General features: G+C 53.1%; 1 protein-coding gene across 2 annotated transcripts in view; it reads right to left on the bottom strand.

Annotated features, from left to right (window-relative positions):
- Positions 1-3,581: 3,581 nt before the first annotated feature.
- The window catches only part of Ankrd10 (ankyrin repeat domain 10), a 29,502-nt gene continuing 16,786 nt past the window's right edge, over positions 3,582-16,297 (bottom strand). For both annotated transcript variants that reach the window (XM_048341081.1, XM_048341082.1), the window contains 2 exons: positions 9,213-9,308; positions 3,582-4,924 (listed from right to left, as the gene is read on the bottom strand). In XM_048341081.1, the coding sequence (XP_048197038.1) occupies positions 4,449-4,924; positions 9,213-9,308 (572 nt within the window). In that variant the 3' untranslated portion in view covers positions 3,582-4,448. The remainder of the gene's footprint in view (positions 4,925-9,212; positions 9,309-16,297) is intronic.

Genomic DNA, 16,297 nt, shown 5'->3' with positions numbered 1-16,297 from the left:
GCCTCCTCCCAGCACGTGCAGCCAGCGCGCGGGAGCGGCGGCCTAGCGGGTGCGGGAAGGCCTGAGTTCACCCCCCTCCCGCCCCCCTGCTGTGAGGGCGGGCGGGCTGCCCCCCTCCGGCATCTCTGTGGACTGCGGGGGGGGGGGCACTGGGTGACGTGGCCGCGTCCCCAGGCAGCAGGAAGCGGTGCCCGCGGGGTGGGCGGAGGATCGGGGTGTCTGCGGGCCACGGCCAGCCCTGCTCCGGGAGCAGCAGCCCCGCCGCGCACCCGCCATCGTCTTTCCCGCGGCTGCTGGTCGCGGCCGCCTCGCGCCTTGCGAGGCTTCTAGTCGAGAGCACCGCTTTCACGGTGCCTGGACGCCTACCAGCTTCTGCTCGCATTTCTATGTAATCATCAATTTTTGTTGGTCATGGGGCTTGAACCCAGGGCCCGGACGCTGCCCTTGAGCCCTTTTTGCTCAGGGCCGGCCCTCTACCACTATGAAACACAATGCTACTTCCAGCTTTCTGGGGGTTAACTGAAGTCTCAGACTTTCCCGCCAGGGCTGGCTTTGAGCTGCAATCCTCAGAGCTCAGCCTCCCGAGGGGCCAGGGTGACAGGGGGAGGCACGGGCGCCCGGCATCAGGAGACGTTTGGATTGTACACACTGGGCTCTGGCGTTGCGCGGTTCTGTCTCAAGACGCTTCGTGAACGTACGTTGTTCATTTCTTCACCAGGAACCCGGGGCGGGCTGCGCCGTAACGGGGCAGGCCACCCACCTGACGTTGATTTTATCCGTCATGGGGCTTGAACTCTGGGCCTGAACGCTGACCCTGAGCAGCTCTTCAGCTCAAGACTAGGGCTCTATCACTTGAGCCACAGCGCCGCTTCTGGTTTTCTGGGGTTCGAGAGTCACAGACTTTTCTGCCTGGGCTGGTTTTGAACCTCAATCCTCAGATCTCTCGTGAGCAGGGCGTGTCACACGCTGAGCAGGCTGGACAGCCCGGGGGTGCCCGCCTTACACAGCCAGCCTCCGGCAAAGAGCACGGGCGTGCAGGCAATGTGTGCAGAGCGCCCAGAAGCACGCTAACACTTAATCCTATCGGGGAAGCCTTACCAGCCATCACTGGGCAGTCAGCCGTGCTTCCAGACAGGAAGGTGTTCCCTGAGGCCGGGCGAGTAGCCGAGGGAGGTGCTTTTCCTGGAGGTGTTTGCCCCTGCGCAGCTCCGTTGGACTCCCCCCCCCCCCCCCCCAGTCCTGGGGCTTGCACTCAGGGCCTGAGCACTGTCCCCGAGCTGCTTTTGCTCAAGGCCAGCCCTTGCACCACAGCGCCACTATCGGCTTTTTCCGTGCATGTGGCGCTGAGGAATGGAGCCCAGGGCTTCCTGCATGCGAGGCGAGGCCCTGCCACTGGGCCACACTCCTCGACGACACAGTCCCTCCACCTCCTTGCTAACACTCGGTCCTGCTTCCGTTCCCTCTGGGTTGTCTTCCCCCGTGCTCTGCTGTCCCGGTGCCGGTCTAGGCACAGTGAGAGCACGTCAGCGGTCCCCTCGCTACACCTCCCGGGCCCTGTCACTCAGCTGCTTGGCTTTGGCCAGACGCTCCGGCTACCGATTTGCGCCACACTGCTCTGCGGGGCCCCTGGGAGGCGTGCGGGCCCAGCGCTGGCTCCGGCATGGATGACTCGAGAGGAACGGCAGGTCGCGTAGCCAGCCAAGGTCAAAATCCCTAGCAACAAATCCCCCTGCTGCTTCTTTATTGCCACACTGTGAAAACAAGAAAAGCCTTCTTTACTGCCAAACGGAGCTAATTTAAAAGGAAGTCCTTGACTCGCGTAAAAATGACTCACCTGGTTAACCTTCGCCCAGTCCACTCTGATGAAATGGGAAGTCCAGGGAATGTGAGCTAGTGGTGAAGGGCTCGCCTCACACACATGCAGCCCTGGGTTCGATTCCCCAGCACCACATACATAGAGAAAGCCAGAAGTGGCGCTGTGGCTCAAGTGGCAGAGTGCTAGCCTTGAGCAAAAAGAAGCCAGGGGCAGTGCTCAGGCCCTGAGTGCAAGCCCCAGGACTGGGGGGGGGGGAGGGGGGAGTCCAACGGAGCTGCGCAGGGGGGCAAACACCTCCAGGAAAAGCACCTCCCTCGGCTACTGGCCCGGCCTCAGGGAACACCTTCCTGTCTGGAAGCACGGCTGACTGCCCAGTGATGGCTGGTAAGGCTTCCCCGATAGGATTAAGCTACTGGCGCAAGGGGTGTCACCGTGAATCTCCGCTGTAATTAACCACACTCCAGCCCACACCCCCTTCCTGACCCAACCTTAACTGGCCTCACTGTTCCTTCATCCGTGCAAACCATTTCAACTTTAGTCATCCCCATTAGCCCACCTCCCTCCCAAACAAGCCCATCCCTTTCCCTGAACACCTACCGATCAACAGCCCTGGGATTCTTCACGACAGTCACACACAACCGCAACGGTCTGCAAGATTATCTAACCACTTTCCCTTTCTCCTTCCTCTTACCCGCCCGCCCGGGCGGCCACCCTTGGAGTCAGATTCTAAGCGTGTGTGTCTGTGTGCATATGACACATGTAGGCGTATACGCGTACGTCTACTGGGTCTGCTCCCACCCCACTTGAGAAAATAACACATTGTTTTTTTATTTTTTGAGGTGATGTTCTTCAATTCCAATCCGTTTTCCTGGAAATGACACCATCTCATTTTCCTTTAAGGCCGTGTAATATTCCAGGACCTCTCTGTATGTACCTAGGTGGGTATAGCTATATTCCTAGTATTTCATGGTTCTGGTGCCTTTTAAGGGATTGTATCCCAGCTGCTGGCTATAGACAAGGAGGGGCCTCAGCACGGAGACTGAGCAGCAGCACTCTGCTGAGCACTCTGGAGGTTTGTGTTGAGTGGCTACAACCGACACCTCGCCACGCTCCGAAACCGCGCGGCTGCCTGGGATGGCGGTCACATCAGTACGATGTGTAGTTCTTTGCTGGAAGGCGATTCACTTGAAAATCTTTTGGCCAGCACTACCTCCGGCTGAGCCTCTGAAACGCCCTGAGCCACGGCGGCCCTTGGCCGTCGGAAGCTCCGAGCGGTGCGGCGGGGCTCCGGGCCGGGTGTGACGAGGGGGTCGCCGAGGCGGAGGCTGTCCAGGGTCGATTCCCACGGCAGCCGCACGGCCCCAGCTCACGGCCCGCGTGGGTGAGCGCGAGCCCCGCCGGTGGGTTTCGGGAGCACAGGAAGGGCACGGGGCGGCTCTCTGGCTGCTGGTCGCCACGTCACATCCTGACTATAATCTGCGTTCTTATGAGGCTACATTAATTTTGCTATCTGTAAAACCAAAGAAGTCCAGAGCAAGATGGCTGCTTTTATGGAACTACGCACCCAGGACAGTGTTAGAGCAGACACAAAATCTCTATCTCCCTGCAGCAGACTTCACACAACAAAGCACCTGCAACACGATACGAGAGTAGAAGAGAATAATTCTTACAAGCAAAGTAAGACAAACGCCACACTTAGCTCCCTTCCAACTCCCACACCCTGTACTCCACGAGCCCCGTGAGAAACGGAATCTCAGCAACGAACTGGCTGTGAGTTCTGATTTTTAATTCAACTTATAAAGAGCAGCTTTAAAGCAAAATGTTAGTACACTCTTAGAACATTGTTCATTTGACAGTTTTTGTATCTGCACCAGTTGTTATTACAAAAATCAGAAAAGTAAAAACATTACAACATTTGCACAGTGAAACCACTAGACTAAAAACAAAAGCTAATTTCTATAAAATCATAAACTTAATGCAGTTTAGGAGGAGAGATTAAAAATTCCCCCCGTCAAATGGACGTGTGTGTGTGTGTAGAGAAGTAGTATATACTTTAAAGCAGAAAACCTCAAAAAATTAAAAAAAAAAGTCAAAATAGTTCCGTATTTTGACCACAGTTATTACAAACACTAATTTCCTTTACATATCTGTGGTAAAAAGTCTACAGCGACCCGGTAGGAAATGTGGAGTAAAAATATCAAATCTGTGTTCACCCCGGCGGAGCCTGCTCCTAAGGAAACCGAGGCAAGAGGTCTGGGCCCCAAGGGCCCTCTACAACTAAAACTAGAGCCGCACAAGTTACAAAGTTTCAGTGAAAAGACACTGGGAAAAGACGCAAGTCCTTCCCTTCCCGCGGTTCGCCGCCTGAAATCATAAAGCTGCACCTTGCATAGGAAATCGCTGTGTGGCCACAAACGCGACAGGAGTAAAACGCACGTGTTCTGAGACAGCGCCCACGTGTAAACAGATGAACCGTCAGGCGCCAGGGACAACCCGACCCGCAAAAAGAAAGATGCCCAACCGTGGTGACAGTATCAGAGAGGAGGGGCGCCCCGCCAGTGGGGCCGGGGAAGGGGGCGGCCGGGCCGGGGAGCGCGGGCCCGGGGGGGAGAGCGCAGGCTGCCCCGCTGGCTCAGGAGCCGTGGTGCAGGTGCATGGCGCTGAGGACCGCGCAGTCGTAGCGCTGCTCCACCCGCACGCAGCTCGAGTGCTCCAGCACGCTGCTCAGCTCCGGGAGGCTCTCGGCGGTGTCCCCGAAGCCGTGGTAGTGGCCGTAGTGCAAGCTGTCCCCCAGGTCCTCTGCCCAGGAGGGCCTGCTGGCCACGCAGCTACTGGGGCTCCCGTTGAGGTGCAGAGAGCCGCACAGCTCCGGGTTGGCGCCCGCCGCCTTCTCCAAGTCCTCGGTCCCGCCTTCGGTGACGGAGGCCGGGCCGCCCGGCAGCGCGGGGCCCGGGGCTAGGCCAGCGCGAGCGCGGAGAGGGCCCGCTAGGCACGGGCCGCTCCCGCCGTCCATCCCACCGGGCCGGGCCGCGCAGGGGAAGTCCATATGTCCATTGACGACGCATCCATTTGTCAATGTGCTCGGCGTGGAGCTACTGTGTTTCATATCTGCATTGAGAAACACACCTGTCGTCAAAGCTCAGAACCAGAGGGGAGGAGAAACTACACAACGTGTCATGGCTGCCACAATGGTAAGACATTTCGTTTCCTTTCTGCTGCTTTTTTCCTTCTAAACAAACCAGGGTCTTGCAAAGTTAAAAAACGTGCACAGGTAGATTTAAAAATAAAGCACAGTGGTAGCGCAGGCTTGGTATGGTAAGAAAAATGTATGTGTGAAAAACTCCGAATACACAAAAGCCATCCATCCAGCAGGTTCTTTTTAATAGGACTTCTGAAGCGCAGCTGTAAAGTTCACGCTGAAAGGGTCCAACCCGGACTGGATGGAGAGTGTTCTATGAAGTTAAAGCCAGAACGTGAAGCGGGCCGGGGGCAGCAGGGAGGGAAAGACGGGGAAAGAAGATGGGCGGGTGGAGGCGGCTCCACCCCGGGGCCCTCTGCCGGCCGCTTTCCCCGCGGCACAAGGGAGAACTGACCTCGTGACTCGCAAACCTGGGCGCACCTCCAGAAAGGACCTGGAAGAGCCCCTCCTTCACAGACTCCCGCGAGGACCCACACCCGGACATTCCCGGACAAGAGCAGCACTGACTGGGGGGGGGGGGGGGCGTCAGGGGCCTCATTGTACCAGCTGCGGTGCCTAACCTACAGAAACCCCCCACAAAACACTGTGCCAGCTGCGGTGCCTAACCTACAGAAACCCCCCACAAAACACTTGCGCGTGCTGGGACAGAGGATGGGGAATTCACAAGTGTAGTTCTTAATAGCAGAATTGTAATCTTCTGTTTCACAGGGACTCAGAGAACAGGGGAAAAACAGGTCTGCAATCTTTTGCTTTCCAACAGGAAATCTCTTGTTCTGGGGGGCACTGGTACTGGAGCTCAGGGCCTGGCCTCATGCGTGCTAGCTGGGGGAGTCACGCGGGCCATGCTTGGGGCCTGTTCTTCCCAAGAGACAAGGTCTCACCTCCTGCCTAAGTGTGCACCCACTTCCAGGCTGTCCTCGGGTGTCACCACACCCAGCGTCCTTCCTGCCAAAGACCTGGCTGCCCAGGGTAGTTTCACACCTCGACCTTCCCAACCTCAGCCTCCCATGCAGCTTGGAATGACAGACATGCTCCACGGTGCCCAGCTAGGAGTGGAGGAGGGTTCTCTTCTGCCTAGGCTGGCCTCAAACTGGGATTCCTGTAAGGTCCACCCTCGGGAGGGCTCCATGCAGGTGCCCCCCACCTGTTGAAGTCTGCGCCAGTACCTGCACTCACTAGGTAACCGGCACGCCTGGAGGCAGTGACCCCCTCCTTCTCTGACATCCCATCCAATCCACCTGGCCACAGCTCCTGCCTTTCCCTGTGTAATCCAGCTCACCACGAGTCCCCACACTCTTTCCTTTTCTCTCTTGCTCTTTTCTCCCCTTTTCCCCTCTTCCTTCCCCTCTGTCTCCCCTCGCCTCCATCTTGTGAGGGCTGGCAGTTTGCTTTCCCCCCAATAAACTCCTTTCTGCGTGAACCATGTGGTGGACATCCTTTCTAGTGAACCTTACATTTTTTCCATTTTCTGCCTTCAAAGTAGCTAAGTTGACAGGTGTGGGCCTCAGGTGCCCACCAGTAATATTAAATTTTATCACATTTGTGCTAAGCTGTCCAAGTAAGGCATGGTATCAATCAACAGAAGAGCTGTGTTCTAGCAGCCTTTGGAAGGAGGGCACACTGTAAACACTCTGACTTTCCTGACGGGGTTCTCCCCAAGGACTTCCTGTCTACCCATCCCCCCAAACCTGAGAGAGGCCTGTGTGTCCTGCCAGACTTCCTGCAGTCAAACAGTCCCAGCTGTTCACTGAACAATATTCCCCCACCTTTGTTTCTGCAATTTAAGCAACGATTGTAACTTAATAACTGCTGTACATTTGCTAAAGATGTAGGGCTTTACCAAATTAAGTGACAGCTTTTCTAGTTACAAGTTGGGGCTAGGAAACAAGGATTTCAAGAGCTAAATACAACATAAATTAAAAAAAAAGAATGCTATTCCCAGGGCAAAACATATTATTTTTTCAGAAACAAAGTACAAAGCACCACTCCTAGAGTTTAGATAAAGCTCATGAATACCATGGCAGCTTTGGTTATCATCACTGAGTGTGTACAGTTTACTGACACAAAGTAAGCAGATCTCTAATATGCAGCTCAAGTAACACAGTCTCACTGCTTTGTGCACATTCAAGGCCCTGGCCTGTCCTGGGAGGAGTGTCAGAAGCCGAGAGAGCGGCCGCCGCCGCCGCCACTGCCTGTAGGTGGCGCACCATAGCACGCCCATCTGCCTTGAGCTGGCCGGCCAGGCCTTCCGCACCTCCGGCACACAGCAAGGAGCTGGGCCGGCACGGGCACTGTCCTCTTACAAGCCCTTCTGAGGTCCTCGAATGAGGGGCATTCAAAATACAAAGGTACTGTTGAAGTAAGGAGGTCAGATCTGGCCAGCACCATCCACGGCCAGATGGTGAATTGTAAGGTCCGCCCATGGGTGTGCCTGAATTCCTAGAGGAAGGGAAGTCCCACCCTCAGGTGATGGGGGGGGGGGGGGCACCTGGCCTAAAGGTTACTGAACCTGTCAGTCAAGTGCCTGGGACTGGGAGCTTCCTGTGACCCTGCTCCCCGGCCCGCCCCTATTTAGGGTTAGACCAGCTTGGGCACTGTCCCGCCACACACCACACGTCTCCCGGTTTGCATCCTGTCTCCTGGCTGGTCTCCGGTCACCACGGCGTCCGTCCCGCCTCAGCTCTCCGCGGGAGCTGAATCGGCTTGTGGGCCTTGCTTCTGCTCTCTTTCCTCTCTGTCCCGTCTCCTGACAGCGTGAAGGGCATTTGCGGGCTGCGGGCCTCTGTGATAACTGGCTGCCTGCAGTCTGCTAACGCTCTAATAAACACTCCATGATTCGACCCTTCAAAATGTGGTTCCTCAGGTAATTTACCATATCACATTTGAGAAGCCCTTTAAAAAATTTTTGGCCAGAACAAACAAGCCTGAAGATGAGTACAAGTACGTCAGGAAGGGCAGCCTGAGACCGGTGTCCCTTCTCTTCAAAAGGAGGCGGCAGCTCCCGCAAACTGTCTTCTCCCAGCGCTGCAAGCTGTGGGGAAGACGTGGCGGGTGGGCGGAGGTGACCAGGGAAGCCTGCAGACCAGCCACGCACCCCCCCCACCCCCGCTGACCCACAGAGGTTGCTTCCGCCTGGGCTAACCAGGCTTCGCGTTCTAGATTCCATCCCTAGTCAAGCAAATAGCCCCAAACCACAGAAAAGATTAAGTTTCAATATACTATCTGTTCAAAACAGGTGGCAAGTCCCCCATTTATTTCATTTAGTTATGGGGCGGAGGGCTGGCCGTACTTGGAACAATCCACAGCTCCCAGAAGAACTCCACATGTTCCACTCAGTTTATGGAAATGGTGCTTTCGTGTGGGCCAGGGAAACAAAGCACAAGAGTTTTTACTCCTAATGAGAAACTTAGCATACCGAAATAGCTTAGTTTAACTACAAAAAAATTAACATGAAGATATAGCAACAAAACAAAACAAAAAAGCCAAAATACTTCTCAGGTCACCTAGGTGAAACAGAAAGGTGAACCAAAGCATGGACTAAATAGAGAAATCCCTTGGAACTTCTAAGTGCTAAGAGGAGCTGAGCTTGTCTTTTAAAATGCAATGATTAGCTTGCATGTGCTACACACTTTCTCGTGTAAAATGTTTTGTGAAGCTATGCACTGCAACTGAATGCTCTTAGGGCAGAGGATACCATTCTGGCATGAAGGGGCACACGTCAGGGCCGCCAGTATCCGTGTTACCAGCGAGCTGCAGGGTCTCCGGTGGACACCAGCATTAACAGCATTCAGTACATTTGCCCCAGGTGAGATCAGAGCAGTAAAACCGCAAACCTCATTAAAAATAAGCAAGGCACATTAAGCAAAAGCTTGAATGAGGACGGCAAGACTGCACTTACATAAATTTATCACATCCACAGAACGCACCAACACTGATCTGTGGCTCTATACACCTGCCTAAGAGATGCAAATTACAATGTAACAGTTCTTAAAAGATACCCGACAACCAAGTGCAGACAAGTTTGAAACTGCTGTCAGAAATAATATGCATACTGATTCTTGCAACGACAAGGGGTCTGCATTGCTGAAACAGTATATATTTCTATTTCTTTGGGTCCAACAGAACCACTCTCCTGTGGTTCGGTGTCTTCGACCACTGGGCTGTTGGTGCAGCCAACAGGAAACTGTCCACTCCCACCTGTTTCAGCGGCAAGCTCTCTATCAATGTGCATTTTGTCCGCGTCGTCTTCAATCTCACCGTTCACTAGTGGCATGGCATAGTCCAGGCTTGGAGCTGCACAGAAACAAAGATGTTTTAGAAAGATCCTAAAGACAAAGCTGAGCAGCACTGATGACTTCAAAGCTGTCAAGTAATCAAAAAAAGCAAAGGTCATGAATGAACTTTGAATATCAGGGAGAAATTACTTTCCGCAATAAATTATATCTCTTGAAACATGGTTTCAATTAAAAGCCATAAATTCTAGATCCCCTGTCTAGATTTACTTGATAGCAAACATTCTGACTGCCCTTTTGAGAACATCAAGAGACTCTTCGGAGAACAATTCTCAACTTAAAACCACTGAAAAAGCCATCTTGAAGTTTACGAAAATTCACTAATTCCACTAACAAAAGGCATCAGGCTGGGCGCTAGTGGCTCACACCTGTAATCCTAGCTTCTCAGGAGGCTGAGAGCTGAGGATGGAGGTTTGAAGCCAGCCTGGACAGAAAAGTCCCCAAGAGACTCCTCATATCTCCAATTAACCATTGAAAAACCAGAAGTGGAGGGGCTGGGAATGTGGCCTAGTGGTAGAGTGTTAGCCTTGCGTTCATGAAGCCCCAGCTCCACAGAAACAGAAAAGCCAGAAGTGGCACTCTGGCTCAAGACGTAGAGTGCTAGCCTTGAGCAAAAAGAAGCCAGGGACAGTGCTTAGGCCCCGGGTCCAAGCCCCAGGACTGGAAAACAAACAAACAAAACAAAACAAAAAACCCAGAAGTGGAGCTGTGACTCAAAGTGGGAGAGCAGTAGCAGCAGAGGCAGCATCCAGGTCATGAGTTCAAGCCTCACAACTGACAGGAAAAAAAAAAAAAAAAGGCATCAGGAAGATCTGGGAGTGCACTGGGGGTTTATACCTGTAATGTTCTGTAATCTACTCAGGAGGCTGAGATCTGAAAGTCACAGTGCAAAGCCAGCCTGAGCATGTGAGTCTGAGAAACCCAGCACAGTGCTGACTCAATGTGTGGTTCAAGTGATAGAGCACCAGTCATGGGCAATAAAGCTGAGTGAGAGTCTAAGTGTGGGCCTTGTCACACACGTGCGTGCACAATGCACCCGCATGCGTGCACACCCCCCTACTCACACCCAAGAGCAGCCTGTCTGCATCACATCTGGTCTGAGGCCCAAGCCACAGAAAAGTGCACAGAACAGTGCAATTCCAAGAAGCACGGAGTCGCCGCCGCCTGGGGCCACTGCTTATGAGACCTCGGTCATGTGGCCAGAGGCTTCTAATGTCAATAAAAATGGTTTTTAAACTCAAAAAAGGATCCTAAAAGTCTTAACTTGCTTTACTTATTTACCACGGCACGACGCCCACATCAAGTAATTTCCAAAGACCCTTTCATTCAACCTGGCACCACTGGCTTACATCTATGTTACTCAGAAGGCAGAGTTCTGAGGATCAAGGTTCAAAGCCAGCCCCTAGAAGACAAATCCTGGAGACTCTTATCTCCAGCGAACCAGAAAAAAAGCCAGAACTGGAGGTGGGTCTCAAGGGGGTAGAGTGCCAGCTGGGAGCAAAAAAGCAGTGACAGTGCAAGGTCCTGATTCCAAGCCCCAGAAGCAGCACAAAAACCCCTGGGAATCTTCACTTCAGCCAATGCCACGCCTAATTCCCCCAGAGCTGCTTATGCCACTTCCTTTCCCTTTATACACAAATATCTCCGGTGCACTCCATATTCTGAACTATTTAGAGCCATTTCTGGGCCGAAGAATACAAATAGCTTGGAGCAATGCATTTAAAAATAGGGAACTGAGCTGTGTGGCTTTAGCGCTAATTTCAGAAGCACGAGTCACTTGCAACGGACGGCCAGTCCCATACTGCTCCCCAGGGCTCCCCCTTCCCAGAGGGGCAGCGTGCAGGGTGGCGGGAGCTGTGGGTGATGTGGGGCGGCGGCGGCTCCTCCTCTCTGCGGCGCCCACTGGCCCATACCGCCCCACTCCATGCAGACAGCGCGCCAAGCAGACACAGGCAGTCCTAGCTGCGGCGGCCCAGCGCCTGCCGAGCGTCGACGTTCACGGCGTGACACGGCAGGCGGAGTCATCTTTGTAAGGCCACCCCTCCGGGAAGCAGGTTTTAAAAACACCAGCTTAGGATGGGGGGAAGTGCCTCGCGAAGCAGGTGCGGCCTTCTTCTCTTCTTCACTGTGCCCAGGACCCAAGAGAGTTGCAGTCTAGCAACCCCCACCGCACGGGAGGCTCTCGGGCAGGAGGGCTGCGTGACCCCGGAGGGGGAGCCAGGCCACCACGGGTGGGAGCAGCCGGCACCGGGGGAGCCTGTGGGGGGCTCAAACTGAACTGTTGGGATGGAGGCTCAATTCGTCGCAAAGCAAATCCCTCACCAGGGTCTCCTGACACGGTTCAGTTCGGTGGGTGCCGGCGTTGTAAGGCCATCTTGAACAAAGCAGGGTAAGAAGGGAAGGCTCTCCAACGTCAGCAGTAAGCAGCCAGCGTGAGAACACACCGGCAAGCCCCCAGCAAGCCTCTGCGGCGCGATTCCCCGCCATCACCGATCTGAATGCTGGCACCCGGCAGTTTTACACTGATAGCCCCTCCATTTCTTCAGTACCGCAACAGATGCCCTCCCGGTTGCAGGCACACCTCACCACTAGGATTTCCTAAGCGGTGTGAGCCGTGTAAGTGAGCTGGCTGGAGCGGCCTCTCGTGCCCCCCTACCCCCCCCCCCACGGGATCTGGGCTGCGTCCGCCTCAGCCAGAGCACCTGCCGCACGCGCTCCATGCAAGCTCACAGGCCGTGTCTGGGAAGAGAGGCCTGTGCCCCCCGTCTCAGGAGGGGTCTGCGTCAGTGTGGCCTGCTGCTGGCTAGCCGAGCCCCGCCCACTGGGGGAGGTCCCTGTGACCACAGGGCACACACCCAGTGTGCCAAGGATGCCTGTGAAGTGGCCTCCGGTGAGTGTCAAGTCAGGCCAGGCAGGCGGTGGGATCTTCACTGGCCACGTGTGCGTGTACCACTGGGGACACCAGCTGCAGGGGGCTCCGACTCCCCCAAAGGAGCACACACAACACACCCTCTTCCCTTTCCACCTGCCCTGGAGAATCAAGGGTGGCGACGGAAGCATCCGGTTTTCTGTCTTGGGTTCGGGCCGGGCTCTGGTTATAGGGATAGGCCAGGCTGTCCTCAAACTGGTGAGCCTCCTGCCTCTCGCTCTGCGGTGCTGGGATTAAGAACCTCCAGCACACCCAGCTCCAAGGTCCACTTTATTAGCCAGCACTCGAGGTTCAAAGAAAGGTTCTTCGACTACAGGGTGGACCTTGCGTGGGGCGTGGACTCCTGCCAGCACTGGAGTTCCAACAGCGGAGAGCTCAGGGGACATGAGAAGACACCAAACACCACCAAGAGGCGTGTCCACCATGGGTCAAGGACAGACTACAGAGGTGACACTGTAATCCTTATGGTGGAATGTGTGCCTATAAAACCATGTCTCTAGGGATACAGAGGAGGCCACCATACCGAGAAGGCACGCTCCCCACTGCAAATCTGAGAACACTACAGAGAGAAGCGAAAGTGGGTTACGATCTAGCAACCTGAAGGAATTGAAAAGGTACATGTGCAAGGTATTTTCTTTTAGGCACCTCATGTTAAGGCAATTCGCAAACATCTGTTCTTTACCAACGGGCTTGGTCCTGAGTTCTTTTCCACTGTGCGGTACTGGGACTGAACTCAGGGTGGACGTGCTCTGTCCCTGTGCCTCATCTCCAGTCCTTCTGCTTTTTCAGGTAAGCTTTCCAGCTGGAACAAGCTGGGACTGGAGGCATGGACCACTGCACCCAGACTATTGTTCTGCTAGGAAGAGTCCTGCTAGCCGTTGCCTGGGCTGGCCTTGCACCTACCTTCACACAGCAAGTAGCTGGGGTTCAAGTGTAGGCCACTACCACGCCCAGCCACGGCTCTTCAACCTTTGTGTATGTTCAGGAGCAATGAAGAAAACAAAAACAGAGATCCTTTATTCCTGTTAAATGCATCCTGAGAAAAAGTGTCCTGGGAAACTTTCCAGGGCTGGCTTTAAATCAAATCACAGTACTGCAGATGCCTTTTCATCAAGCACTGAGGCTCTAAATCAACAGAATACAAACTGGAGACAATGGCCGTCCTGCTCTCTAGACAGTGGCTTCCAGTCATAGCAAGGAGGCCTCTGGCATGGACCAACAACCAGAGAAGAGCCTGGCATTCTTTCCTAACAAGGATCCGAGACTTTCCAGGGATACCTATGTACAATGTGCATTGACTGTGCTTAGCCCGGAACACTAACAAACCCAAATCGACAGAGAAGGGGTAGGGAGCTGTTGTTCCGAGGTTCAGCTGTCCTAATGCGAACGTCTGATCAGCAAAAGGGTACATCCACACACAGCAGCAAACTTGCACTGATCCAAAGGGCAAACCCCATGCCCCTCAGGTGCTCTTCATCACAACGGGCTGCTCGAAGAACTTGTGCCCATATCTGTTGTCTCCATTCTGGCCAAACTGTACCCAGGACTTGAGTAACTTTAGGCCTGGTTTGTTACTGTTCACTTAGGATGTTTTATATCATGGTGTTTCCCAAGGGAAAACAGCCCCAACTCACAAGGCTTGAAAGCAGAGATACTATTTCTATGGTAAAGTGGGAACGTGACCTCAAGTTCAAAACAAAAGCATGTTTTACAGGACTCCTTCAAGAGCTGGCTTAGCCAGAAAAATGTGAGGTGTTCCTTTCACGAATACAAATTCTATACCTTAAATCATTACTTGTGATTCTAAGATTGTAGGACAAAACAGGCTTAAATGAACGAAGTCCAAACTATGTATCTACGATTCTTTGCCTGGAGAGCCCAGGGTGGTCAGTTAAATTCAAGGTCTGGTGCTTACTCAGTTGGCTTGCCTGGTTGGCGCTCTACCATGTGAATCATGCCTCTAGCCTTTTGGTGATTATTTTGGAGACTGAGGTGTCTCAGGCGTTCTGGGTGGGCTGGCCTCCAAGTCTAGTTAGGATTATAGGCGAGCCACTAGAACCTGGCTAATTTTTTTTTTTTTTTTTTGGCCAGTCCTGGGCCTTGGACTCAGGGCCTGAGCACTGTCCCTGGCTTCTTCCCGCTCAAGGCTAGCACTCTGCCACTTGAGCCACAGCGCCGCTTCTGGCCGTTTTCTGTATATGTGGTGCTGGGGAATCGAACCTAGGGCCTCGTGTATCCGAGGCAGGCACTCTTGCCACTAGGCTATATCCCCAGCCCCTGGCTAATTTTTTTTTTTAAGTAAGTGGAGGAAAATGAAGACCAAGTTCCACTTTTGTAAAACTTTTATATGTAAATCTATTTCTAAAAGTATTTTTATATGCCTGAATGGGTAAATACTTTTATTCTTACTGTGGCATGAAAATAAAAAAGTTTAACAAAGTGAGTAATCCAGGCCGAGCGAAACTTCCATCCAATGGAAACAAAAAGCAGCAATGACCACGCAAGCAAGCAACCTGATTGGAATCGCCAACTACAAGGCTATGTAACCCCAAGCCACTCAAGACGCCTGTGACTGGGCACACAGGTGTTCTGATGACTGTGCCACAGGGCCCTGGCACTCCACGCAAGAGCAGCAGGGGAAGGAATGGGAATACCCTGCTGAGCCTAACACACAGGTGCACGAGGGCCACACCCCGGGGCTCTGAGCCGCAGGAAGGGCTGGCGGATGAGCAGTGCTAGGAGACCAGCCACAGAGTCACCGAGAGCAGACAAGTCAGAGACAGGAGGGGAGAGCTCAAAGTCAGGTGTCCCGTGCGTCCCCAGCCTCAGCTCGCCCTGCCCTCCCGCCCTGTCCCCCGAGACAAGCCCGCTGGACCACCCATGGTTTCCTCACAAGCACCCCCCAGGCTGAGGAGGAAGCCGTCCTGCGGGGGAAGGGCTCCCGAACCTCTACCACTGTACCCACTGGTCAACTAGCAATCAGCAGGACTCCAGCCAAATCTGTGCAGGAAAAAACCTTTAGGAGACTTAAGGAATCCTTCAGAAATAATCCTCACAATACTTAAGCAATTAGAAATTGGCAAATTCAACTGACATGAAAAACTCTGAGACTAGTTTAAGGTATTCCCTAGGGTCTAGTATTTCTGAATCTAATTAAAAACAATCTAATTAGTGAGAACTTTTAAAGACACAATTTAAATTTAACAAGGGAAAACAAACCATAAACCATTTTCAAAGGCTATTTACAACATATAGATGTATGTACAACACATATATGAGGGTATAAAAGGCCAACACTAAACACCACCTCATTATATTAATCAGGCACTAAGAGAAATTGCAAATTACTGTTTTTAAAAGTAGACACTTCTTCAGGGTGATACTGGGGTTTGAGCGCAGAGCCTTGTGGCTGGTAGGCAGGTGCCCTACTCTATGAGCCATACGTCCACCTTTTTGCGCTAGCTATTTTTGAGATACTGTCTGCTTCCTGATGAGTCAGGCACGTGTTTGGATGGTGATCCTGTTTGCTATCTGATGAAGGCGTGACAACAGACCCACACGCCACCACAGCCCATTTTTTTTTCTGGGGTGGGTAGGTGGGTCTTGTGAACGTTTTAGCTGGGATGCCCTTTTGATTTACGAGGCGAGCACTTTACCACTAGGCCACATTCCCAGCCCCAAGCCCTTTTTATTTATTGAGACAAGATCTTGTGACATTTTTGCCCAGTCTTGCCTTGAACTACAACCCTCTTGATCTCTGCACCTCCCTGCCCCTAGTTAAGATAGATGCTTCTAAAGGGATTTTTTTTTTTAAGTTGTCCAGAGGCTTGCACTCAGGGTCTGAGTGCTGTCCTTAAGCTTCTTTTTGCTCAAGGCTAGTGCTTTACCACTTGGTCCTAGGTCCAGTTCTGGCTTTTTTGGGTAGTTAGCTGGAGTTTAGAGTCTCATGGACTTTCTTGCCTGAGATGGCTTCGAACTGCAATCCTCAGATCTCAGCCTCTTGAGTAGCTAGGATTATAGGTGTGAACCACCAGCACCCAGCTTTAAAGGGCTTTTAAAAT

Source organism: Perognathus longimembris, chromosome 3 (genome assembly GCF_023159225.1).
Source record: "Perognathus longimembris pacificus isolate PPM17 chromosome 3, ASM2315922v1, whole genome shotgun sequence".
In the NCBI taxonomy this organism is placed as follows: Eukaryota; Metazoa; Chordata; class Mammalia; order Rodentia; family Heteromyidae; genus Perognathus; species Perognathus longimembris.
Note: the sequence above shows the minus strand (reverse complement) of the source record. Positions and strands in the feature narration are given on the sequence as shown.